This window comes from Penicillium atrosanguineum, assembly GCF_028827265.1.
Source record: "Penicillium atrosanguineum strain IBT 20685 chromosome Unknown utg000003l_segment0_segment0, whole genome shotgun sequence".
In the NCBI taxonomy this organism is placed as follows: domain Eukaryota; kingdom Fungi; phylum Ascomycota; class Eurotiomycetes; order Eurotiales; family Aspergillaceae; genus Penicillium; species Penicillium atrosanguineum.
This window is the reverse complement of record NW_026623135.1, coordinates 2,360,805-2,385,168: the sequence shown is the minus strand read 5'-3', so window position 1 is coordinate 2,385,168 and position 24,364 is coordinate 2,360,805. Positions and strand designations below refer to the sequence as shown.

The window sequence follows — 24,364 nt, the reverse complement described above, 5'->3', positions numbered from 1 at the left end:
ATTCCGTGGTCTTTTCTGGTGGACCCCCTATTGGCGCTCCAAGATAGCGTGGTCGGGACTGGACAACAACGGTATTCGTCCAAAGGAGCGAAGGATGCTCGATAAATTACGAAATTCTTGTAGTAGTCAGTCGGCTCCTTGAAAATAAGATCAGTGATATTAAAACATGTTTATATACTTCTCTTGAATCAAAGCCATGTATGTGTGATACCGTTGGCCAGATGAAATCACACGAGGCGGTGATGGGCTCGCCGTCGCCTTGTAAGCGCCGCTCCTTTCCCCTCCCAGCTTTCCCCCAAGTTCTCCAACCACTGTCGAATTACCCACTACTCCACTGTTTGACTGGATGATTAGTTTGGTTTGAATCTCTTGCATGATTCACGGACGTGAATTCCGTTCGCTCACCGTCAAACGGACCACTTGGACCTAGTCCCGAACCCCATCAGATCAACCGCATCGCGCGATTGGATCTGATCTCTTCGCACTAGCACCGTGTCGGACGAAACTCGTCTCTCGCTAACAACCACGGCGTGCGTGCCTTCTCCTGCCGACTCCCTCGTGGAGGACGACTCCTACACTGCTCCCCCACCGCACTCCCCGTCCCAAGCGTCTCCCTCAACCTCCTTCTCTCTCGGACCTCCACCTTTCTCCTCACTCTTCTGTGCCTCGCCTTCAAACGAGCTCAACCAGCCCAAGGTTTCCGAGTCTGGACCAGCTTCGCTCCCAGCTTTCGCGCCGCCACCACCTGTCGAGGAGCCCCTCGAGTCGGCCACCTCGTCGTCAGTTGTCGCAGACACGAAAGCCTCCTTCTCCGAGCCAAAGGGCGACGGGCCTGGAAAAAATACAGACGACGGGGAACCGCCACCACCGTACACCGAAGGTTATAGCCCACTAGAGTCATTTACCTACGTAATGGCTGCTGCGGGAGGTGCTTCAAGCATCATCACCCAGGTCCAGCAGACCGGAGGGCCACCTATCAATACACTCGGAGGTATGAGCGCCTATCCTTCGAACCCTTATTAGGCCGCCTGGATTAACCTCGTTTTGACGCTCAGATATCGGTGGAGATGAGCACATCACTCTCGATCTCCGGTAGAAGCTCCCTATATGCCCCAAATTGAACACCATACTGATTCGATGCAAAGGGGTACCCGGTTTACACTTTCCCGCGACGAGCTCTTGACGTTGCCTGAATTCGTCCTGCTTTCTCTCTTCCCGAATGGTCTTCTTCCTGATGGACATATGGGCGGATTCCACGAGGGGGACATCTACCCTGTTGATGTGAGTGAAAACCAACATTACATTATGGCCTCAAGGGTCTTCCAATCTGACAGTGTCTAGTACGATCCGGCATCGCTTCAATACATGCTCGATTTCTTCCGCTCTGTGGCTCAGTCTATTCCATCATCGCTTCCTTCGGCATCAACGTCACCGGATTTGGAAATTCCAGACGCGATGCAAAATTCCGCGCGGGATATGCTCCAAGATCGCGCCGGAATCATCGTCCTTCGCGAAGACCTTGATTTCTATGTCATTCCGCCACGACCAGAGATCGGTCATGAGGAAATGCTGGAGGTCAAGCGCGCTGCTGGCCGCGCGCTGTTGAAGCAGGATGGTATCTTTTCTGGGCTACGTAAGAGCGAAGAGGTTGGCTCGACTGAGCAGCACCTCATTGAAATGCTGACCGCTGGGTAAGCTCGATTTCTCTTGGTTGCCAAGGACAATCACTAATATCTTGATTAGTGGATTCGATCGCGAAGACCAGTGGGGGCACCGGGCCCCGGAGCCCAACAAGGCAGTCATCTGCAGTCTTGCCCTCGCCAAGCTTCGCACTGATATTCGAGGTGATCTTTCGACCAACAATGCCGTCGGCATGGCTCAAAAGCTCCTTCTCTTCTGGAGAAAACCCGCCCGTCGTTGCTGGTGGGAAGGTGTTGATTTGGACAACGTAGAAGGTGTGGAGGGCCAAGTCAAAGTTTGGATTCGGAGGGTCTGGACTCTGGAAATGGTAAGAAATAATATTCTCTCCATCTATGCACTTGTTGCTAACTACTTTTCAGAGCGTCATCGGACTCCGATGATCAACTCGCAATTTGTTTTTGCTCCTGCATTTGTATCTATACCCAGATCTTGGTCCTGTACCTCGACCTTTGTCGTCTCTCTTTTCTACCTACACTGTCTTTGTGCGACAGCTCCAGTCCGTTTACTTGTCTGTTTCGTGTCTTTCCTTTCCACAGCAGGGCTGGCGTACTTTGCAGTTTGGTGTCTTTCTCGACCTCCTATGGTATACTTTCTATATTAGTTGAACATTCTCAGCAACAGATTATTGGGCCGTGATGAACATACAAATGAATGAAACAATCATTAAGGCCAACCTTTTTTTCTCAAATTTCGAAATCGATAAACCAACCAGTATTTCATGCAGCTTCCTCTAGTCTGTAGTGGCCTGAGGCATAATCACGTGATTTGGGAATGGGCCTGTCTCGATCGGGCAAAACGCGACGGCGCAAAAGAATCCCATCAGTGAAAGCAATCTCCATCCGTGATCCCTGCTCTTACACAGTCCTCCCTGGTCCTGTGATTTGATACTTCTACCAGTCTTTACGGTTCTCTGCTCTACGTTCGCCAATTATCCTCGCTCTAGCGCGAACAACCCTTTCCCCAAACGCTCAATCAACAGCTTTAGTGATCTTAGCTCCCCGCGAAGGGGCATGTATCTGTCGACCTAAATCGCCAACATGTCCCCTCTTAGAGGCTACATCACATCATACCCGCCGCGTGTGCGCCAATATGGGAACGCGTTGCTCACACCCGTCTACCCGGTGCAGACTGGCCCAACGCCGCGCACGACGAAGCGTGGTACCACAGCCATCAATTATGCCGAAGATGGCTATGGAGATGAGGATTTCGATGAGAGTGATAACACTCGACGTCCGACTGGGCTGAGGAGCCTGCGACGCGAGGAATCATCGGGAGGTATGGTGCCCTTGTCCGAGAAGCTGGGCAAAGAAGCGCATGCGCCAGTGGAGGTGCAAGGAGTGTTTCGTGAATGGATGATCAAGAGGATGCTCCGGCCAGCGTATGTTGAATATCCCAATTTCGTTCCCTGTCAAGTCATAACCTGCGTGGCCTGGAATATTATCTCCCTCGTTTCGGAACTGCAGCTGACATACTTTGTGATCCTATAGGTGTGCAGACCAACTACAAATTCAAGCACAGCTTCCATTGACACTTGTCCCAATTCGAATCGATGTCGAAGTCCCTGCTCATCAGCCTCTGGAGCCGTTCCCTCTGCCCCGTGGGGTCATGGATCCTAGCATCAACCCAACCCTTCCCGCTTATCGGAGACCCGAGCCATTACCGCCCTTCAGAATCAAGGACACATTCCTTTGGAATCTCCATGAAGCTCTCGCCACTCCGGAGGAATTTGCTATTGGATTTGTCCGCGACCTTGACCTTCCCAATCCCCAGGCGACCGCGATGACGATTAGCAATCAAGTCCGGCAACAGCTTGAGGAGTTCGCAGGTGTTGCATTGCACCCATTGTTCTCAGCCACTCAATTAGACCCTGCCCCTACCGCAGCTCCGCAGATCGAAGCCTCACGAGACACATCCATGACTCCTGCCGTCACCAATGTCGAGACCCCAGATAGCAGGCCTAACGGAGCTACTGTCACAGCCACAGCGACAAAGGATGCGCTTGTTAATGACAGTCTCTTAAATCCAGATGATGCGTATAGGTGTCTGATAAGCCTCAATATCAACCTGCAAAATAAGCTCTACACCGACAAGTTTGAGTGGTCTCTACTTCATCCTCCCGGCATGGCCGAGGAATTCGCGAAAATTACCTGCGCAGATCTGCATCTTGGAGGTGAATGGGTCAGCGCGATTTCACATGGCATCTATGAAGCTGCTTTGAAACTCAAGAAGGAAGTCTGCGAAAGCGGCGGCCTGATGAGTGGAATCAATGGCTACGGTAATGAGATCGATAACCAAGCAGCAAATGGAGTCGAGGCTGGTTGGCGTTATGATCCTGAGACTCTGGGTGATGAGTGGGAGCCCAAGGTCGAAACTTTGTCAAAGGAAGAGATCGAGAGACGAGAAGGCGATCGCGAGCGACAGATTAGACGTCTCCGGCGAGAGACTGCCCGGTTCTCTTCCACTGCTGGTATCACACCAGAGGTTTCTCGACAAAGCAGCGGGTACTTTGAGGTTGACAGTGAAACACCATTGGGACGAGGCGAGCGAAACAAGCGAAAGCGTCGGTTCCGCAGTCTCAGTCCATCCGGCAGAGGAGGCACTCCTGGTGGCCGTGGCACTCCAGACACGAGCTCTGGTGCTGGATACGGCGGTGGCGGTGGTACACTCTCGGAATGGTATGTTGCTAGTTGTGGTTTCAATTCAATTCTATCGCTGATCTTATCATTACAGGGAGCGGCAAAATTGGAGGTGCAACAACTGTATGGTATGGGGCACAGCAGTTTGGGCAGTTCGAGATGGTCCCGATGGTCCAAGGGTAAGTTGAAATCCATGGAATTGATTAAAAGCAGGATCTGACTTGGTTCTTTAAGACTCTATGCCACAACTGCGGCTTCCTTTATGAGCGAGACAAAATCGCCCCCGAATGGTCTAAAGACCTCCATCGCCATGATGTTCCCGTCGGCCGATTCGCCTAAAACCCTGTCTAGTCACCCTGATACACTATTTGATCGCCATGGTCTTCTACATCACGTATTTAAGTCTCCGATAGATCTTCTCCCGGCTGTTTCCTCCCATATACGCCCATATTACTTGCCCATTCAAAATGGGACGCTTTGTCTTGTGATGATGCTTTGATAGTAGTCTGACATCACACAAATCAAGTTGAATTCCTCGGGCTTCAATTCCATCAACTCTTTCCGCTTGAGGTTCTTTCGCTCAGCTTTGTTTCTGCATCCAGCCCTCGTGCTTTGAAATTTTTTTTTTGGGATGCCATAAAAAGGCGGGGAGACTTGAATTTGAAAGTCGCAGTGGGTACAAATGCAGGTTGCATATGGTGACTAGGAGATGACCTGCCAGGGTCCTTGTGTATCAGTCGTGTGATCTCCTCTATATTTGATTGGAAAGTGTTCTTTCTCATTCTCGATGGGGGGGTTGGTTGACCCCATCGAGTGCTTAGACAATCCTCTTCATTGAAAGGGTTACTTCATGTCCTGTTTCTTCTCTTTCCTTGCACTTTTAAGGTGTTTCATGGGTGGGCGTGGAGATGGTGCTTTCTTTTTTTAGTTAATGTATCAATATGACTGATATGATGCTCGTTGCTTGTCTATCAATACAATCACAAAGCGTTATAGTCTGGTTCGCCTTAGGCAAAAAGCCGGGACTAGAGTAACCCTCGTAGCTATGCCCATACCACTGTTTATACCTATCTTCCATTAATGCCCTCTACGTGCATTGACTTGTTTAAAAGCCTGAATAACATTGCAGCAGGATACTCGTAGACAGCCGCGCTAGAAGGTATCGTTGAACATATACTGGAGTCACACAGAGACAAAGGAAAAACATAGGTGAGGGGAAGTGGAAGCAAAAAGGCCACCATCATCATCATCATCACCATTCAAATCCAAACATCATTTCAACATGCTCAGCAGTGGCGCTTAGATAGCGGTGCCGGGGACGGTGGCTCCTGTTTCACGATGTGTCAGTGGATGTCTAAGCCTAGCTCAAGAATAGAAATATTCATACGGACACCGCACGCCGCTTCTCGCCAACTGCAACGGAGGACGAGTATGTAAGGGGTTGCGTGTGTACGTTGCAGACGGTGTTGCTTTTGCCATCGATCTTGATGCCCGAATTGATGCTAATATGGATTGGGCGACTGCGCCCTAGGTCATCTGTCAGTCCACCGGCTTGCTTCAGCGCGGTGATGATGACGGCAGCCATGCTGCCAACTTTAGCAGCACGAATCCGCTGCGAGGTTGACGGTGTAGATGACCCTGAGTCCTCTGAGTCTGCGCTCGGGCTGGGCGTGGTGCTTGTTGTAGAAGCAGCTCGCGATGGCAGAATCACGGTATTATTATTGCCGAACAGGTCAATCGAGGAATCGATGATTATGGTGATGGGTACAGCGGGGTCTTCCCAGTCAAGGTCATCCATCATCATAGGGCTGGGAGTCATGATGAACCTTCTTCGCGGGGGAATCGATGAATAAGGAGGGGCGGTTGTAGAATACGTGCAATTCATTTGTGCTTCTGCAAGATTTTTTGATTGATGACGCAGCGAATCTGTTGGAGGACGCATCTTGGATAATACTAAGTGTCTATGGGATTGAAGGGGCAATTGGAGGGTGGTGGTGAATATGTTCGATTCAGAAAACCCGGGCAGCGGGCAGACTATTTGTAGTGAGTCCAGAGAACGCTGCATCAAGAATCAAGCAGTGAGGACAATCACAGTTCAATCCTCAAAATGGATTTAGTTGGTTGTTGGTCATTGAATGATTTGTTTCAATAGGAAATCGATTGCTCTTTCGGGACTCAATAGTATCACGTGACTCTATTGTTCCCTCCAATAACCTATTCATTCACCTAATGATGTTCCCTGACTCGTCGAGTCACCAAATTTGATCTTCACCACGGAAACAAAAGGTCGGGCGCCTTCGATCCACCAGCCGCTGACTGTGGTACCAGCCTTCGTAGTGTTCATTGCTGTCTCCCGGACCGTATGGGTTAGTTCCCAGGCGTGGCGACTCTTCCTCTGCTAGAACGTCTTGGTCGATCTCTGGCGTATATTCTGACCGTCAAAATTAGGGTCAGATTTCTGAGGCACTATATCCCGTCGATAGAGTGGAAGGCTCCTTACCCTGGCTGTCGACCGGTGCAGCGGAATGCCCAGGATAGGGTGGTCCCGGGTAGTATGGCCCGCCAGGATGAAGTGGATGAAGTGATTGTGTTGTCTGCACAGGAATTAGCAAGAACAGGAGTCGGCATGAATTCGACTCAATGATACCGGTATTTCTGTCGCGCATGACAGCCAAACCGTTACGGGCTACTGACTTCGCGAAATTCGTCCCCATTCACCTCCACTTCCCGATCACGAATTCGGCGCATCAGTGCGAGGAAGTTGCTTTGTTGGAACTTTTCATTTTGCTCGTGGCGAACGCTATCGAGAAGCTGGCCGGCCGTCTGAGCGAGAGCATCAGCATCGTGGATTTGCGACTGTAAGTCTTGCTCGTCGGACTGGGCAATAGTATCGGATCCAATCCGAAGTTCTTCATGAGTAGGTTCGATCACCTCAGCCAGATTAGAATCATGTAATTGTTGTTCGTTTTCCGGAGTCTCGACACTCTGAAGCTCCATATCGGCGCGAGCCTGCTCAAACGCCGCTTCAAAAGCAGACTCATCAAACTGCTGCGTAGATGCAGAGGGCTCTGCATGTGCTTGCTGTGGGACTTGGTGTGCATCCATCGGAGCATTATACATTGGGTAGCTGGGAGCAAAGGCAGGCTGAAATACACGATTCGTTGCTGGTTGGGCTTGCATATGATAAGCAGTTGCCGGCTGCTGTTGGCTCATAAATTCATTCTGCCACCCTCCATGGACTGAAGCGACATTCGGTCTTTGTAATTGTGGCGCTGGTGGCCCGGAAATGTGTAAATTCTGGAAGTCTGACGCCCAGCCACTACTTGCGTTGTGGGCAGCGTGCGCATGTGCCGGGCCACCAAAATGAGCAGGATGCTGTAAGTCGGGCAGTGCTGGTCCTCCGAGGTTGGATTCAAATGCCGCGAATTCCGGGTCTAATATGCCATCTCGAGGGCTTTGCGATCGGAACCCCTGTAGATAATATTGTCAGCCTGGAGAGGTCAGAACTAAAACATATACCATAACTTACCTGAGCTGACGGCTGCCTGGAGGTCAACCGATCCTGCTGAAGAGTTCGGTCGACAGACGTATGCTTTTGGAAGTTCTGCAGCGCGTTGGACGGACCGCACAGTGCATCACTCATGGTGAGCAGAGATTAAAGGGCCAATATGCAACAGAGGGTATTGGGCTAAAACAGCGATGAAAAACGGCTTCAAAAGGCTATGTGCAAAGAAAGAGCAGAAGCAGGTATAGGAGGCAAGGGAGTCGCGGAGCAAAGCGTGGGGTTACCGATAGACCGAGGCCGAAAACACGTGCCCAGAGCGTGACCCTGCTGAGTCAGGACGATAACGATAAGCAAAGCGGCCAGGTTGTTTGGTGCGTTTGGTGACCTGCCCTGGCCGAGCTCTCCTCGTTACTTGCTCCTGTTCCTGCTCTCCCCACGGGGTTTTTTACAATATGGTGCGCGTTCTTTAATTGTCTTTGCTTCTCTGCTGACTCCTTGTTTCTAGGCAGCCGCACAAGTTATTTCGAACTCCGGCCATGAGGACATGATTGTACGTACGCGATGCTATTCGTGGAAGCATTCAATTGGCATCTCTTGCACTTTCCTGCTTTCAATGCGTCTGGGCTGACATTTCTTATTTTATTGCAGCACGATGCTGGCTTGGACTACTATGGCCGTAGGTTGGCAACCTGCTCGTCGGATAAAACCATTAAGATCTTCGAGATTGAGGGGGAATCACACCGCTTGGTGGAGACCCTGAAAGGGTAAGCGTGTCTCGTGCCTCCGTGGAGGTGGCCGGTTGAAAAGAGTGAAATCGCTGATCTAGTTTCGATTCATATAGCCACGAGGGGGCGGTGTGGTGTGTCGCATGGGTGAGTTGGGACACCGCTGAAACTCGTTCGTGTTGTGGTGCATTTCGACTGACGATGGCAATGGTTTCCATAGGCGCATCCCAAGTTCGGCACAATTCTGGCCTCCTCTTCGTACGATGGCAAGGTTCTGATCTGGCGCGAACAACCCCAGAACGCGACCTCTCCTGCCGGCGGCAGCACATGGACCAAGGTCTTTGATTTCTCTCTCCATACCGCTTCCGTTAACATGGTATCTTGGGCTCCTCACGAGTCTGGATGTCTGCTTGCTTGTGCTTCTTCCGATGGCCATGTCAGTGTTCTCGAGTTCCGCGACAACAACTGGACCCATCAGACCTTCCACGCGCACGGCATGGGTGTAAACTCGATCAGCTGGGCTCCGGCTGCTTTCGCCGGTAGCTTGATTAGCTCCAACCCCGGACCTGGTCAGCAGAGACGCTTTGTGACTGGCGGCAGCGACAACCTGATCAAGATCTGGGACTACAAGTACGTTTCAGTGTTGGCAGCTATGGGGAACCGCGTGTGCTAACTTTCACCTCCTAAGTGCCGATTCGAAGACCTACAACCTCACTCAGACCCTGGAGGGCCATTCGGACTGGGTCCGTGACGTGGCTTGGTCACCGAGCATTCTGTCCAAGTCGTACATTGCCTCGGCTTCGCAGGATAAGACCGTTCGCATCTGGACCTCCGATGCTTCTAACCCGGGCCAGTGGTCCAGCCAAACACTCGAGTTTGACACTGTTCTCTGGCGTGTCAGCTGGAGCCTCAGCGGCAATATTCTCGCTGTCAGCGGTGGTGACAACAAGGTCAGCTTGTGGAAGGAGAACCTCAAGGGCCAGTGGGAGAAGGTTAAGGACATCGAAGAATAGTCTTGAATAGAGTCAAGAATTGGTTTGGTCTCGTATCGTTATCTCCTTTAACATCGCATAATTGTCAAGATTCATCTACTTGCTACGATGTTCATTTCGTTGTGAAGCCTATGTCTGCTTTAAAATTATGGCTCTCCTTGAAATAGCACTTAGGCTTTGTAGAAGCGGAGGTCGAATACCTTGTCACACGTCCCAGAAAAGAAATGGTCCTCGGCCACTCGTGTCCTTCAAGTCCAGCCACCTCCCCAACATGACTCCACTACCGGGAGGGATCACGCCTTCGTACCCATGAACCCAGCTGTCATCGTCGTTGAAGACTGAGTCTCCATTCTCATCCACGCCCTCACAGATGCAAAAGCATACGCGAGTCCAGCCTTTGAATCCGCCGTAGGGAAATGAGATAGACTCAGTCAAACCAAACAATGGATTTGCGGCCTCGCTGTCGCCGTGGATCTTTTGCACGCCTTGGAAGTAGGCGACACATTCTGCGGCTTCATATCGCGAAATAACACTGGCGCATGCCTCTGGCCATATTTCCTCTGAGTTGTATTCAAGTTCCAAGGTCTGCATCATGTTAGTCATCGCGTGACTTTTGAATTAAAATATGTACTCCATACCATAACATCAACTTGATGTATATGATCTTCCAGGTCTGCACAAGACTCTCGGCGGGTGAACTCCTCGATCGTATCTGGCAGTGGATGAATGCATGCTATTTAAAGTAGTAAGATCTCAGGAATAGCGAGCTATGGGGAATACCTTACACCAGAGTCCAAACCAAGAAGTGCAGATCATTGACGTATTGGCAACATCTATATTCCGTGCTTTGGGCTTGTGGTTCCTGGGAAGATTTGAGTATATCTCACTGAAATTTGTACTTTCCTGCGAGTTCAGTAGATGATTTTGCCAGAAGCTGCGGATATGCAGCAGTTTATTGAGGTCAAGTGTCTCATGCTTGATGAATGGGCCATCGATATCCTCTTGGAAAGAATATACTGTGCCGATATCGTAGCCGGGTCGGCCACAGGCCTGGGTCACTGTCATATCGAGAGACATGGGTGTGAGGCACTGATTACACAAGATAGTCAGTAACTTGTTTCTTCGTGTTTTGGCTGGGGAGACAGACAAGTTGAACTGCGCAGAACATGTCAGATGATTTGATTCTTTTCGGATTGCTAAAGAATTCCACCTGTGTCATAATATCCTGGATCCTCTGATATGTTTTGGAGGTCTCAATCTCAACCGGCAAAGTGGTCGACTCCCTGACCATTGTTTGGACAACCTGGAGCCAAATCTTCTGCTGCTCGTTCTCGGATTGTTTAAAATCCAGCTTTCTAGGGAGCACAATGGCGCGAGTCTGATACTCTGGCTTCAGCTCTCTTGATTCTCGGCCTTGCGGAAGGTCGTATCGTCTCTTGAATCGGACCCGCCATATAGTGGATTCTGGAGCCAGGAGTCGCCCGTGCAACTCCTTGCACGTTCGGCTCAGAAGACTCACATCGCGGTCTGTCGGTATGATTGATGCGATGTGCTGGAGAATCTGTCATCTGAAGTTAGTTACTAGGATTTTACTCAAACGAAATGGACCTTTCACTTCATTCGGTAGTCCCAGAAGCGGGCTGGAGCGAACCAATTGCTTCCCCAGCTTTGAGGCACCTTCACGCTCACTTTCCATTGTTGTGAATTAAATTCAAGTTCGTGATCGAGGATAAACTGGTGTTGCGTAGATGTGATTGTGGGAGACGGCCAAGCTGCATGGTAGTTCGAAGTGAGATAAACTTGAAATTCAGAGCTCGCTGTGTCTAAATATTGAGGACTTCACGGCTTCAGATGAAGTCCACTGCAATCCTGTGGCAAGAATTCACTTCTCCTTTCGGCTCTTGCCTGTTTAATAGTGTCTGGTCGCAATTTAGATATTGAGAAGATAGATCAAGCAAATTTCACAAAGATTGACAGAATTGAACATCAGGCAGCCCTCAAAAGAATCTAGAGATCCAAGGAGAAAAGAGAGCTCTCGGATATTATATAGGCGTCTCCCCTGCACCTATAGTCCTCCTTGCTCAAACCTTGTAAAGACGAGCGTAGCCCACATCATTCAGGCACGCTTCTCAAGAGCTGCAAAGTAATGAAAAGAAAAAGAGAAGGAAGAAGATCTGAATGTCAATACCGGGCCAAATACCCACTCGGTGGAGACCTACAAAATCTACAAATAATGGAGATGATAGCAGTCCTATGGAATATCGTCTTCATTGCTCTACCCTTAATGCTTCGCCACAACGCCAGCCGCGTCAGCTTGCGCGCTGATCATCTTCTTGTAAGCCTTAACATCACCGTCAAACTTGTGAACAGTTCCCTTATCGCAAACCCAGAGACTGGTGCAGACATTTTGCAGCATCGTAACATCGTGAGAAACCATTACCACGCCTCCCTCGAATCTTTGCAAAGCATCGGAAAGAGCGTCCATACCCTCGATATCCAAGTGGTTAGAAGGTTCGTCAAGAACCAAGATGTGAGGATTAGTCAATGACAGGCATGCAAATGCCACACGAGACTTTTGACCACCAGATAGGAACTCCATTTTCTGGAGACCAGTCGTACCAGTGATGCCGAAGCTAAAAAGGTGAAAGGCTATTAGTATTTTCAATGTTTGTCGGAATTGAGAAAAACTTACGCGCCCAAGTGTCTGCGATACTCCTCGTCGCTCTTGCCAGGATAGGTCTTGGCCATGAAACTCACAGCACTGGTGGTCATGTCCAGAGCGTCCACGTGGTGCTGGGCGAAGAATCCAATACGCAGTCTCGAGTGGGCCGAGATCAGACCCTTCGTCGGCTGCAGTTGGTTGATGAGAAGTTTCAACACCGTTGTTTTACCGGCACCGTTAGGTCCAACAATACCAATACGCGAGTCCAGCTGAACATCCAAGTCGACATCCCTAAGGAGAGGCTTGTCCTGAGTGTAGCCAAAGAACACCTCCGTCATTTGAACGATAGGAGGTGAAAGCTTCTCGACTTCAGGGAATTGGAAGTGCACAACGTATTCGCTTTCCGGAGCTTCAAGGATCGGCATCCGCTCAAGCTTCTTAATTCTCGATTGGGCTTCCGAAGACTTGGCCGCATTGTATCGGAACTTATCAATAAAGGCTGTTTGACGCCCGTTAGAAATGTGACCAGCAAGCAAGGTAGGGGAAATCACGAACCTTGAAGATGGGCTCTCTCGCCCATCTGTTTCTCGTACTCTCGCTTGGCCATTTTCCTCCGCTCTTCCTTGGTGGCATAGAATGATTCTACCACGTGTCAGTAGATAATATGTGAGAATGGTTCTGCGGTGTAACTTACCAAAGTTAGCTCCCTTGTAGTAGTCCAGCCTCTCGGAGTGTTGATGGACGATATCGGTAGCAACTTCGTTCAAGAATGCACGATCGTGAGAGACCACAAGAACGGTACTGGGATAACCCTGGAGATAATTTGCCAAGAATGTAATGGATGGAACGTCCAACATGTTAGACGGTTCTTAGTGAAGTCAGCCAACCTATCCAGAAATCCAGGTAGAAGCGATCGCTTACCGTCAAGAAGAAGGAGATCAGGCTCGCAGAATAAAGCTCGAGCCAATGCCAGGCGCATTCTCCAACCTCCAGAAAAGGTCTTGGTTGCATATTGCTGTCTCTCTTGGGAGAAACCGAGACCAGCCAAGATACTGGCTGCACGAGATTCAGCCTTGTCAGATTCCATTTCGGAGAGCTTGGAATAGATATCACTCAAGGTAATATCCAATCCCTCCCGCTCGTGATCCAGTCTAGCAGCATCCTTGGAGGTATCGGCTAGCGAAGACCGTTCTTCTTCGATAGCAGCCAGCTGTTTTGAAATTTTCTGCAAGGTTTCGATTAGCGCATGCGTCAGAGTGCCTCTCTCGATCAACTCACATCCTGTTCCCCGAGAAGATGCTTTCGCCACACATCTGCATCCAAGACTGCTTGGAGCGCTGGAGTATCATCACCCGTAATCTAATAGATATGGTCAGTGAAAAGGCGGCATTCATTTCCAAGGCTTCTAAATACCTCCTGTTCAACGTGGAGAATCGAAATATGGTGCGGCACGGCAACTTCTCTGCGGCTGAGCGCCCGCAACAGGGTACTTTTACCGATACCGTTCTGACCCACGAGACCATAGCGACGACCATAAGCGAGGGTCAACGCAGCATCTGTCAGGATACGCTGACCTCCAATAGTAATATCGATGTTGTCCAGTTTGATATCCTTGCTCTTGGACTGGGCCTCGGATCCCAGCTGCAGAGGGTTGACAGCCATGAAGAACTCCTCGTAACTCATCGTCTCATCTGGCTGGTTGAGCAGGCGAGAGGCCTCGTAGGTGACCGTCTTCATCTGCTTCTTCTCCTGCTTGGCGCGAATCTTACGCTCGGCCTTTTCAAGCTTCTTCTTGTCCACGCGCGACTCCACCTTTCTGGCATTTGCGGACTCCAGGTCCACAGCGTTTCCAGTTAAGCCTAGGGTGGAAGACATGTTCCGTTGGGCCCCGACATTGATGGCCTGGTCAAGCTTCCTGGCCTTGAATGGCATTTGCATCCTCTCTGCGTCGATTCCATTGGATGAGCTTAGCGATGTAATGAATTTTTCGACCAGATTGGCAATTGCGTGGCGGTTTTGAGTAGTGAAGTCTCCGGAGGCAGAGACCAGCAATTCAGTCACATTCTCGGCCGCCTCGGAAAGGGGTGAAGGACCATTGACATCTTCGACATAGAGGTTTGAGGCGTGGGTCAGGTAGCCCTGTTTTATGTGAGCTTCGAAGATACTGCAGCTTCGCAATGGGAACATACCACCGAATATTCCGAGATCACACGGTCTAGGCCGGGAATCTGCGCCTGGAGTTCGGCCTCCATGATTTGCTTGCTCCAGATGCACGAAGACCACGAGTTCAGTTGTCTGGTCAAAGAGATAATCGACCGTCCGGGGTACTTTTGGCCGCACACCTCGGAGGGGCCAGTTTCGGTGTGTTATCGATAAGGGCACATGACCCGGACAGCCAGGTCATTTCGCTCGGCAACTTCAAACTTCAACTCTAACTTCAACTTCAACTTCAACACCTAGGGTAGCCTTTGTCCTTTCTCTTTTATTGATATTTCATGGACTTTTCAGATGGTCAATAATATTGAGAGATTGTATTGAGAAACCATATTGTGTATCAATTACGAGCTACTACAACACCCATGACGTCCCCAAGTGATATTTACATGTTGAATTCTGTCTGGTCACCTCAAATTCTAATCTCTTATTTTTTTTTCTCGCGCACTAGATTTACCACTAGAGTGATCACGGGCAAGTTTCAAACGATGGGGGCGTTTACATTGTACGGACCTGCAGAACACAAGCATAAGACCACCCGACCGTTACACAGCCAAGAGACTGCCAAATTGAACCCCAACATCCGAGATGTCCCCGTGGTTTGATGGTGGAGCTCAATCTGATGAAACAATTCCGGTCAGATAATTTGCTCAGATAATTGCCCGGTTATCTACTACTATCCGGCCGAAGCTCATCTAAGGTTACTTATGTTCACCCCGAGGTCTAACTGCAAATCTGTAGTCCGCTCCCCGTGATGCTTCAGAGACATTTTAGTCGCAGCCGGGGAATACGATGAGCTGTAGCGATGTCGTCTGTGGCTCTCTATTCTAGCCTTCTGCACCACAGTTGCAGCTCCGACACACTCCCATTAAAAACGCAGACCTTCGAACGCTCTGGCTGCTTTCTGTAACCGGCCGAATAGGCTGCTCATGAGCTTGGGTCAATAACCAATGCCTATTTTATTTGAAGGGATGTCCATGACTGTATGGGTTCACCTACACTCTGATATTTATAGACCCACGCGAGCATGATCGACATACTCAAGAGTTTAAGTTTGAATTCCGTCAACCAATACAGTTTTAGCTCATGACTACATATTTCGTTTGTTGATTTTATGCTAATGACTGCTATTCTCAATAACAAATTGAAAATGAACGACTTGTGTTTATTCGTATGGTATCTGAGATCAAGAGTAGGCACAAAAAGGCATCACTAGATGATTTTGAATTTGAATAAACCCAGGCGGTGCAGGATATATCCTAATCCGGTCTGCAATTGGACTAGACGAAACGCACAGAACGGATATCGACAGCCCCCTGTTAGCGCCCCTAATGGCCGGGAGCGATAGGCCGAAATAGACACTCTCACGAGCATCGACGGTCTGGGTGAACTGCTTCAATTTCTTCAAGGTGGATAATGCACATCCAGGTACAGTCAGAGTCAGGGAGGGGTTAAGAGGATTGAAAGGGTTAAAAGGATTGAAAATGTTGGAAATTCGATGATCCCGTATTATCGTAAGCAGCGAACAGCAACATCCCTGCCAATCTGATGTATAATAGGCGATTTTAGTGACCTTCCCAAGTGGACGATAAGGCGTGCCGATCGTCCGGGGACAGGGTTGGTGATTTCGGCGTCCGTCCATTATAATCGGGCCCGGGTGTCTGGTCCAACGGAGCCACGAGCTTGATGTTGGTGTTTCTTTTTGTTTTTTGTTTTTTTGTTTTTTTTTCACAAAAACAAACAAAATTGCAGTCGCAATATTTTCCAGTACGCTAGGATCGACTTAAGACCCATCAGGCTGGCTACGGTAGACGGGACAAAACCGGCCGCCGAGGCCGAACACCGTTTCCGTTGGGCCCATGGGGATTACCTTTTCATTTGCAAAGTGGAGAGGGTATGACGGTATGGATCGGAGTTCCATCGAACCTGTCCAGAATTCATTTTATTGGGAATGAAAATTTCGGAACTCTGGTCTGTGCAGGAAATTAAATGGCGAACGGCGAACGTCTAGTCTAAGAAAGATCAGCAAGGGCAAACAATGGAACGAGTGGATGCGATCAACTTGGAGAAGCATGGAGGTCCGGTTTGACCTGAGCAGCTTCCCCCTCACCCCGCGAACGGGGGCGGTGTGTTTAGCATAACCGGTTGAAAGGTTGACAGCCAAGATGCAGGAAGTGTTTCAGAAGTTGGCAGCTGCACGCAATGGAGAGACTAGAATGAGGGAGGGAACAAGTTCGTCCAACCAGGTGGAAACAGATCGGCCGCACTGGGCCCTTGCGATCGCAGAACTAACCCCAAGGGGGGATGGGCTTGTCCGAAAGACGTGATTCCAGCCAGCCGAGACGAGATATGTGGGGAATTCTGGATCGCATGGCTTTTTCCTGCTTTTCTCCTGGGTCCCACAGCCACTCACTTCGCGCGGACTTCTCCGTAAGCCTGAAGCGACATTAGTTCCGGTCTGGACACGAGTGCAAAATCAGTGCAATGTGAGCCGCAAGGGGGGGGGCGTAAGTGGACCTGCAGTTTCTCCTATCGGCTGGAGTTGTCCAGTGAGGGTCGTGAGGGTTGTGAGGGGGGTCGGAGGGTTAGAGAAGTCGGGGTGTTGATAGGCGTAAACAATGGAGAGAGAGGGAGAGAGATCTTTGAGAGAACTTGAGATCGCCGTAAACAAAGTTGACAACGCACGAAACATCAAACATTAAAGACCAAAGACCAAAGAAAAGAAAAGAAAAAAAAACAGATAAAGAAAAATAAAACAAGGAACAAGGGACGAGATTACCTCGTGTAGGGACTGAATATTGATTTGCTCCTAGCGTGTCTAATTGCCCTGGGCGGGAGCTGAACTCTTAGCGTTAAATCCCCGATTGTTGTTTTTGGACCTTCACTCCGTCATCGTCTTTCTCTCCCTCCAACGGCCCTCTCAGGCCAAATCTTACCTACTGACCACCATTCTTTCCTTAATCGTGGTCGACTCCCTCTCTTCCCCCTGAACCAAATGGGATGTCACTCACAAAGTCTCACCCTGCGGAGCTGAGCTGGAGGGTGCTTGCCACTCTTCCCAGTGTCCTCTGATGGATCACATATCAACGGTAAGCTTCCTGCCATGATTACCACGCCGTTCCCTGGCTAACACATTTCAGCTGTGTGCGCTGAGCACTGTAGGCATTGCGACCAGCGGCCTTGCCCTCGGTCGCGCTGAACGAGCCAAGTCCAGCATCTTTCGGCGGAAAACGTTACCATACGATTCACTCGCCCCTACTCAGCCTACAGTCGATGTGCGGCCGAAGACCTCGGTATCATCCCGGCCCAGCCAAGCGGGGGTGGATGGTCCTTCTAGTGAACTCGGGATCGATGGAAGTGGTTTGCGCACCGGCCAATTCCAGGGTCCTGATCTCCGGAGAGCATCCCTCTCCTTCGGAGCCGCCAGGCTTCGCCGTCGCGGACAAACATTGACCAACCCTCCCTTGCGAATCCCCGAGGATGAAACAACCGAATCCTCGACAGAAACGGAGTCACACTCGCGGCGACCGTCTACAAGTTGGTTGCGACGGCTATCGATGGTTTCCTTCCAATCTGAAAGCCAGACAACCAACAGCCCCGTGACCCCTTCCTTCACCGGGTCTTCCAGTCCGATTTTCTCTCGCCCGTCCAGCTCACGTAGATCTTCCAACAAGCTTGTCAAGCGCTCGTCTTCCCAATATTCGAACGCCCATCCCCTCTTTGTCAACACCTCCCCGCGCCCCACCACCGCCTTGCGCAGGCCAGCTACCAGCTATCAAAGGTCAGAGACCATACGATTGCAGTCTCCTTTGGCTACCAGTTTCGAGCCCTTCTCGGAGCCTTATGAAATTCCCGCGGCCGAGGAATTCGAAGTTACATCAGACCATGATTGGCAGCCATATTTAACCCCCAAGTCTGAGGGACTCCCAGAAAGGTTGGCTCGAAGACTGTCCACTGCAGGCACCCCACGAGTCCAGAGTGTGCGGCGGATCGTCTCCGATCAGAATGCTGTTCCAGCATTGGTTCTGGCGACCACAATCCTAAATAAGAACTCAACTCTTTCCCCTCGGGATTCGTCCATACCCACCACTCCAGTTCTATTCCGTGATCCGTTCCAGACGAGCACCGCTCCTCCACCTGCACAGCCTATGCACAGACCTGTTCACAAACATTCATATTCTCTCAACGATGTTGAGCCGAAAAGAATTGTCGTAAATACAGTGACGGGCTCCGGCACCCCACTGCTAGGGCGGCCGCGAGGCGGTTCTTTGAAACGGGTCAAGGGAAGGACCTTCTCCATTCCTCGTTCAGAGTTTTCAAAGGAGGAGAGCCAGGAATATGTAAATCCCGGCTCTCCTCGCTCTCCTCCGCTGCCGCAACGGAGGAATATCACCGATCCCGCTATATTTCGCCGACCAGCTATCTCTTCGGACCTCTCATCGTCGAATTTTGCTCCTCGGTCGGTGTCTCAAGATTACAATATTGGCTTGCGTGGGCGCCGCCCACTAACCTCTGATGCCGTTGCCCTGTCTACGTGGCAACACGCATGTCGGCCGGATGGCTATACATACTCTTCTCTGCGCCGTCGGCCCAAAAGAGACTCGATTGCAGTGTCGAACCCGTCCTCCACTGTCATTGGCTCCGATGTTACACGAGTCTTCACAACGAGTGATGAATATGAAACTGATATGATGACTGACTACTGGGACTCCATCCGCACTCGCGAGACGAGTGGCAGTGGGCTCGGAGGACTGCGTATCGAGACAATGTTCGACAAGGCAGGGACACGTCTGTCAAACGAGGAAGTGATGACCCTGGAAGAGCTCCTTCCGCGTGGCTCATTTGCGTCGCGTTTTGAAAATGACCCGCCACTGTTTCCAGAACCTCTCCTCACCTCTCCTCTGGTACCTTTCCGTATGAATGAACATACACCGGTCCTGTCGGAGGAAGATGAAGAAACACGCAGCATGATCGAGGCGTTACCTAGCGAGGTCATAGACTCCTCTCGCCAAACACCTCTGACAATATCTTTGTCAAACCCCTTCGCAGGACCAGGATCGCAAATTTCCTCTACGGAATTTTCACCTAGCTCCCCTGTCGATGATTTGCATCAAAGCCAGAAAATAAACATCTTTGACTGGTCCGAGCAGTCCCGAACGAATGGTGATGTCTCTGACTCCGAGGCGCGGCCGAGAACGGTGCACGGAAAACACAATGCTGTCAACAGAGGGAGCCGTGCAGCCTGTCGTAAAGTACCTTCCGCCATCCATCTTCGGAGTCAAAGTGTGCCCGTTGCGCGAGAACTTCCCATCAACGACACACGCCAGACCTCTGGCAAATTCGGCACGTGGGGCCTTGGCAGCAAAGGTGTGAGCGAGGATTGGGATAGTGATTTCGACTTTGACGCCGAGGAGACGAGCATCAGTCAGAATGTCCCGTCAACCTCGGACACTGTTCCCTCTCAGATCATGACTGTCCCCAAGGCCATCCTTGAACGCCAAGCAAGCCTTCGAGGTCAATTCGGTCAAGTGCAAGAACTGACCATGCTCGTTCAAGAACTGAAGCGTCTTCGACATCAAGCAAGCATATTGGATCTCATAGATGGACCGTCGAGTGAGCTGTGGAAAGAAGCCGAGGGGATTGTCAACCTTGCAACTATCGATGATGAAGAAGACCGCCGCTCTCCTCCGGGCTCCCCTTCATCCCTTACGTTCAGCTTTGATGATTCTGATGAAGAGGGACTAAATGTTTCCTCCAAAAGAAATAGTGAAGTTTCCTGGCACGATGCTCAGCGACAGCAAAATCAATTACCCTCCCCGCCATTCAGGCAACCGAAAGGGGACAGCGAAAGCTCATGGCAAAGCGGCTCACAGCCGGAGAGTCACCTGTACAGATCGCCGCTCTCTCCGAAGTCAAGATCTGTCATCGATATTCTTCAATCTAATCGACCTGATGCCTCGACCTTGTCTGAACTTTCGTCGGCTCCACGCACCCAGAAACTACCTTTTGATACCCAGTCACTTCGGGACCTGGTAGTCCGGGCCGGGGTCGTCACTCGTGCTCTAAAGGAGGTTATTCGAAAGGCAGAAGGCGTTGACCCGAGTTCAGAAGGTGTTTTTCCTGCTGATCCTCCATTCCGACGAATTTTCGATCAACCAGACGATATTGCGGCGGCACTCGCTGAAATGCACTAAACCACCGGGCAATATACTATCGGCTACCCATATTCAAAAGCTCAATGGAGAACCTGAAATTAATTTCCTCCGCAAGAACCCACCTCATTCTTGAATTTCCGATGCTACGCTCCTTCTTCGGCCCTTGTCATTTTTCCTATGTCCTATGCTCTTTGCAGCAAACGACTACTCCCTTTCTCCGTCCGGCATCAGCAAAAGCCCTTTTTACTCCTCTGTACAACTTTCTCCTCATGTACATCGCCTGTCCTACTCTTTCCTTCCGTTCCTACGTGCAAAAATGCACGCTCGATTCTGTACGAGCACCTCTGGGAGGTTCATGTCTATTTTTTTTCTCCCTTACTATTTTGACTATCGGCGCTGTCCTCCCTTTCCTTTCGTCTATGTTGCATATTTGCGCGGCTCATATTTCCATAATTGCCCTGTAATAATCACGGAGGGTACAAGTCGAGAACGATCTGTACTGTGATGATATTTGAGAACGAATACCGAAAAAGATGAAAAGCAATGAGGTCTAATGTCATGCATATTTGTTGTTCCCCGGACTTCGGTCTCGTGGCTGGAGCATTTTTAAAGAACGGTTGTAGTTATTCATTGGGATTTAATAATATCCAAAATGCATGGCATTATGGTTCGGACTCTGGTGTGTTGTATAGATGAAGGCATTTCGCTAAAGCAAGCCAAAGGGTATCAAAATGGAGGGAACGCTCAAAACATGTATATCAAACATTTCGTCAATAAAATCACCAACATCGCTTAAGTAGATTGCTCCTCTACTCGATTGGTTCATCAAGAGTGTGGGCTTGTGCCGTCATCATGTAATCTGTAGCGAAGTTGCTTCTGGCACGAAGTTTGGGACCATAGAGGTAGAAGAGGATGGGTAGGGGGGTCAATAAAGCCGCCACGCATCCAAGCAATGTGCTTGCCCAGTTGACACCTAGAGTATCAAACTATAAAAGATTGTTAGTCTTGAATCATCATGAACACAAGGAGACTCGACATACCATGTAGGTGGCGAAAAGAGGGAACCCGGCACCAGCCAAGGAACGGAGTATACTGTTGGCTGCCAGAGCAGAAGCAGCACTAGAGGGAACATTGTTAATGGCCATCTCGAGTGAAAGACGGTTCTTAGATAGGATCAAAGCACTCACAATAGAAGATAAGAATCAATGATGTAGTTAAAAGCTTGCATGAAGATGCAAAGCAGACCGAATCCAATCAAAACACCAGAAAGAGTCGGCACAATCCAGTGGACATCGGCAGTGAAACCGGACCAACCGAACCAGAATAAGCCGCCTGCAAAAGCCACACTGCCAACAATCGCTGGCGGCAGGCGCCACTCAGGGATGGGAATACCGTTGTTTGCATCCAACTTCTTGTTGTACCAGGGTTGGGTGAGGATGATGCACGTTCCCCCGATGAATTCACCGATGACCAGACCCAGGTAAGGGAGACCGCTCACACCTTTTTCGAAGCCATGGATCTTCTGGAACACAATAGGATAGGCCGTCAAGAATAAATACAGCAGGCCGTAGAGGAATGCCATGTAGATGCTGAGAGATAGCACGATTGGTTCGGTAAAGAGGATCTTAAATGGCCGGCTGAAATTCTTTGAAAGCAGTTCTCGCATGTCTACCTCAATCTCTTCCTGCTTAGCATGAATTCCCCAGTTCTTGGTGCAACGGCGAAGTTCTGCAGCCTTTTGGATGAGAACCACAGGTGGGTATGTCTCGTGCAGGAAGAAAATGTTCGCCACCAATGCTGAAGCACCCATGATTCCAGTAAGATATTCGGTCCAGCGCCATCCTAGAGAGCTTTGCACGATGAAGCCGCCGACAGTCGATGCGAAAAGCGGGCCGGTGAACACGGTCATGGCAAAGACGGTGATGGCAAGGCCACGAATGCGGTTGTTGAACATATCGGAGAAGACCGCGGCAACAACGGCAACTGGGCATGCCCCAAAGAAGCCTCCAAAGAAGCGGCATATCATTATGGTCTGGAGATCCTTTGCAGTTGCTACGGCAAACTCGAAGATGGTGAAACCGAACATTGATATAAGAATTGGCAGGCGTCGGCCACGCAATTCGGAAAAGGGAGCCCAAAGACAGGGCCCAACCGCAAAACCCAGCACGTATAGGGACAGGCCCAGAGTTCCAACCTCAGTAGATACATGAAACTCTGGAGATATGACAGAGATTGCGGGGGAGTATATGCTGCTGGTGAACGTAGCATTGAATGTTGTATACGCAAGCATCACTGCAATTGCAATCTTCCTTCTCATGGGCCAATTCTGAGGATGCAATGGGTCTTCTGGTCCTGCGAACTCCACCACATATTCTTCTTTTTCGGGTAAGGGAGGAGGGTAGGGCTTGCCGGCACCGAATTCTGGTAAAGGTTGGTGAGATACGTGCGTGTTCAAGCCAGCGCCCACAGTTGCATTATGTTGACTGCGCTGGGTTGCAATTCGACTGAGTGCAGTTGGGTGGCGTTCCAGTATAGACCCCCGCTGGGATACCGCCGTCTGGACTCGAGACATATATTCCATTGCTTCTTGGGAAGAGGCAAATGATGCTGAGGTTTCCGAGTGATATTGTGATAGGGTTGGGCTGCTATCGACACTTTGGCTTGCTCTGCGGTTGAGCTCGCCTTTTTCCAAGTCTCTCGAGGTCAAGTCCATCGTGTCGAATGGGGCCAGGTCCGCAAGAACTATAGGTTCTGGAAAGGGAAGTGGAAATATACAAATGAGGAGAAGGCAAGCTGATATAGAAATTAAATATTCTTACGGCATCTCATCCCTTTAACGTTCGCATGGACTCGGCTTTTTTTGTATCAATTTTAGCGTCTGGCCACGTTCAGCGGCAAAATTCGACCAGAAAGATCTCAGATAGTACAAAGGTGCGGATTGCATCGGCGCGCTGCGCGGGCCCATGTTTCCACAGCTCGGCCAGTGGATCTCAAACTGTTGGGCTCCGCCGACATTGAACAGATGAGACCATGTTCCAGTAGCTCTTTTGTCTTGCTTCCTTTGACCCGTATAGAGCTGGAATTGTTTTGGATCTCATACTCGCGGAGGCTCACACGTCCACGCAAGTATCACGTATACGACCAATTGACTTCTCGGACCGCCGACGGCACAATCACTCGGGCTCGGACTTCTCAGTCGGCATTGGAGCATCGGAATATCATATTAAATAACGGACCCCGCTAATCGTGAAAATTTTCCAGCGAAGGGGCCTTATCAGGCCTTGGACGAGGTTATTGTCGGCTTGCTCGGTTATTCAAGGAGTTGACGTCATATTGCTCCCGGCTTGGTAAAAACTCTTATAGTCTCGACAATTATCGCGATACGGGCAAGATAACAGATTTTCAAATGTTATTTAAATTATCTGGGGGCTAGAATATGGAGAAGTTTTAGAGCTAGTGATCGTCGAGGTCGGGAGTGGGGAGGTGATCGACTCTCAACTAGGTAGCGACTACTAGTAAAACCGCATGAGAGTTAATCAACGTAGCATAACATTTTCCTGGCGTTCCGTCAAAAGGGGTTAGAGTCAATCAGCGATCAAGCTGCCTCCTAGTTACTATACCTACACACATCACCATTGGATTGATAATGTGGGTGCCTCAGGCTCTGAATCTCTTTTCAAGAGTCTTCCTTTTCCTCTTCCCGTTTCCATTCCTCATGTTTGAATTGTCGCTGGAGCTATCCAAGATGGAAACATCTTCGTTCTGGCTTACATG

The 24,364-nt window shown here is 50.0% G+C and overlaps 9 protein-coding genes across 9 annotated transcripts; 4 read left to right on the top strand and 5 right to left on the bottom strand.

Annotated features, from left to right (window-relative positions):
• Positions 1-196: 196 nt before the first annotated feature.
• On the top strand, positions 197-2,081 carry N7443_004326 (putative general stress response protein Whi2; the record flags this gene model as incomplete). Its single annotated transcript, XM_056884382.1, has 7 exons — positions 197-204; positions 489-991; positions 1,056-1,092; positions 1,146-1,281; positions 1,342-1,691; positions 1,744-2,008; positions 2,061-2,081. 7 exons carry the CDS (start codon positions 197-199, stop codon positions 2,079-2,081), a joined length of 1,320 nt encoding a protein of 439 aa, XP_056742660.1.
• Positions 2,082-2,738: 657 nt separating this feature from the next.
• On the top strand, positions 2,739-4,676 carry N7443_004325 (putative RSC complex subunit Sfh1; the record flags this gene model as incomplete). The annotated part of the gene is made up of 4 exons (XM_056884381.1): positions 2,739-3,079; positions 3,189-4,376; positions 4,432-4,516; positions 4,572-4,676. The coding sequence occupies 4 exons, from the start codon at positions 2,739-2,741 to the stop codon at positions 4,674-4,676; spliced, it is 1,719 nt and encodes a 572-aa protein (XP_056742659.1).
• Positions 4,677-5,718: 1,042 nt separating this feature from the next.
• N7443_004324 (uncharacterized protein) lies at positions 5,719-6,156 on the bottom strand (the record flags this gene model as incomplete). The annotated part of the gene is made up of 1 exon (XM_056884380.1): positions 5,719-6,156. The coding sequence occupies one exon, from the start codon at positions 6,154-6,156 to the stop codon at positions 5,719-5,721; it is 438 nt and encodes a 145-aa protein (XP_056742658.1).
• Positions 6,157-6,589: 433 nt separating this feature from the next.
• Positions 6,590-7,980, bottom strand: pex20 (the record flags this gene model as incomplete). The annotated part of the gene is made up of 4 exons (XM_056884379.1): positions 6,590-6,768; positions 6,838-6,931; positions 7,032-7,808; positions 7,867-7,980. The coding sequence occupies 4 exons, from the start codon at positions 7,978-7,980 to the stop codon at positions 6,590-6,592; spliced, it is 1,164 nt and encodes a 387-aa protein (XP_056742657.1).
• A 314-nt stretch (positions 7,981-8,294) lies between these two features.
• On the top strand, positions 8,295-9,580 carry sec13 (GTPase-activating protein SEC13; the record flags this gene model as incomplete). The annotated part of the gene is made up of 6 exons (XM_056884378.1): positions 8,295-8,297; positions 8,348-8,392; positions 8,491-8,606; positions 8,684-8,714; positions 8,788-9,197; positions 9,256-9,580. 6 exons carry the CDS (start codon positions 8,295-8,297, stop codon positions 9,578-9,580), a joined length of 930 nt encoding a protein of 309 aa, XP_056742656.1.
• A 183-nt stretch (positions 9,581-9,763) lies between these two features.
• N7443_004321 (uncharacterized protein) lies at positions 9,764-11,255 on the bottom strand (the record flags this gene model as incomplete). The annotated part of the gene is made up of 5 exons (XM_056884377.1): positions 9,764-10,144; positions 10,198-10,292; positions 10,345-10,648; positions 10,707-11,120; positions 11,175-11,255. 5 exons carry the CDS (start codon positions 11,253-11,255, stop codon positions 9,764-9,766), a joined length of 1,275 nt encoding a protein of 424 aa, XP_056742655.1.
• Positions 11,256-11,840: 585 nt separating this feature from the next.
• On the bottom strand, positions 11,841-14,473 carry N7443_004320 (putative AAA family ATPase GCN20; the record flags this gene model as incomplete). Its single annotated transcript, XM_056884376.1, has 8 exons — positions 11,841-12,192; positions 12,252-12,720; positions 12,777-12,863; positions 12,916-13,089; positions 13,143-13,446; positions 13,500-13,580; positions 13,635-14,360; positions 14,411-14,473. The coding sequence occupies 8 exons, from the start codon at positions 14,471-14,473 to the stop codon at positions 11,841-11,843; spliced, it is 2,256 nt and encodes a 751-aa protein (XP_056742654.1).
• A 3,033-nt stretch (positions 14,474-17,506) lies between these two features.
• On the top strand, positions 17,507-20,629 carry N7443_004319 (uncharacterized protein; the record flags this gene model as incomplete). Its single annotated transcript, XM_056884375.1, has 2 exons — positions 17,507-17,524; positions 17,576-20,629. 2 exons carry the CDS (start codon positions 17,507-17,509, stop codon positions 20,627-20,629), a joined length of 3,072 nt encoding a protein of 1,023 aa, XP_056742653.1.
• Positions 20,630-21,399: 770 nt separating this feature from the next.
• Positions 21,400-23,303, bottom strand: N7443_004318 (MFS transporter; the record flags this gene model as incomplete). The annotated part of the gene is made up of 3 exons (XM_056884374.1): positions 21,400-21,576; positions 21,631-21,709; positions 21,778-23,303. 3 exons carry the CDS (start codon positions 23,301-23,303, stop codon positions 21,400-21,402), a joined length of 1,782 nt encoding a protein of 593 aa, XP_056742652.1.
• Between the last annotated feature and the right edge of the window lie 1,061 nt (positions 23,304-24,364).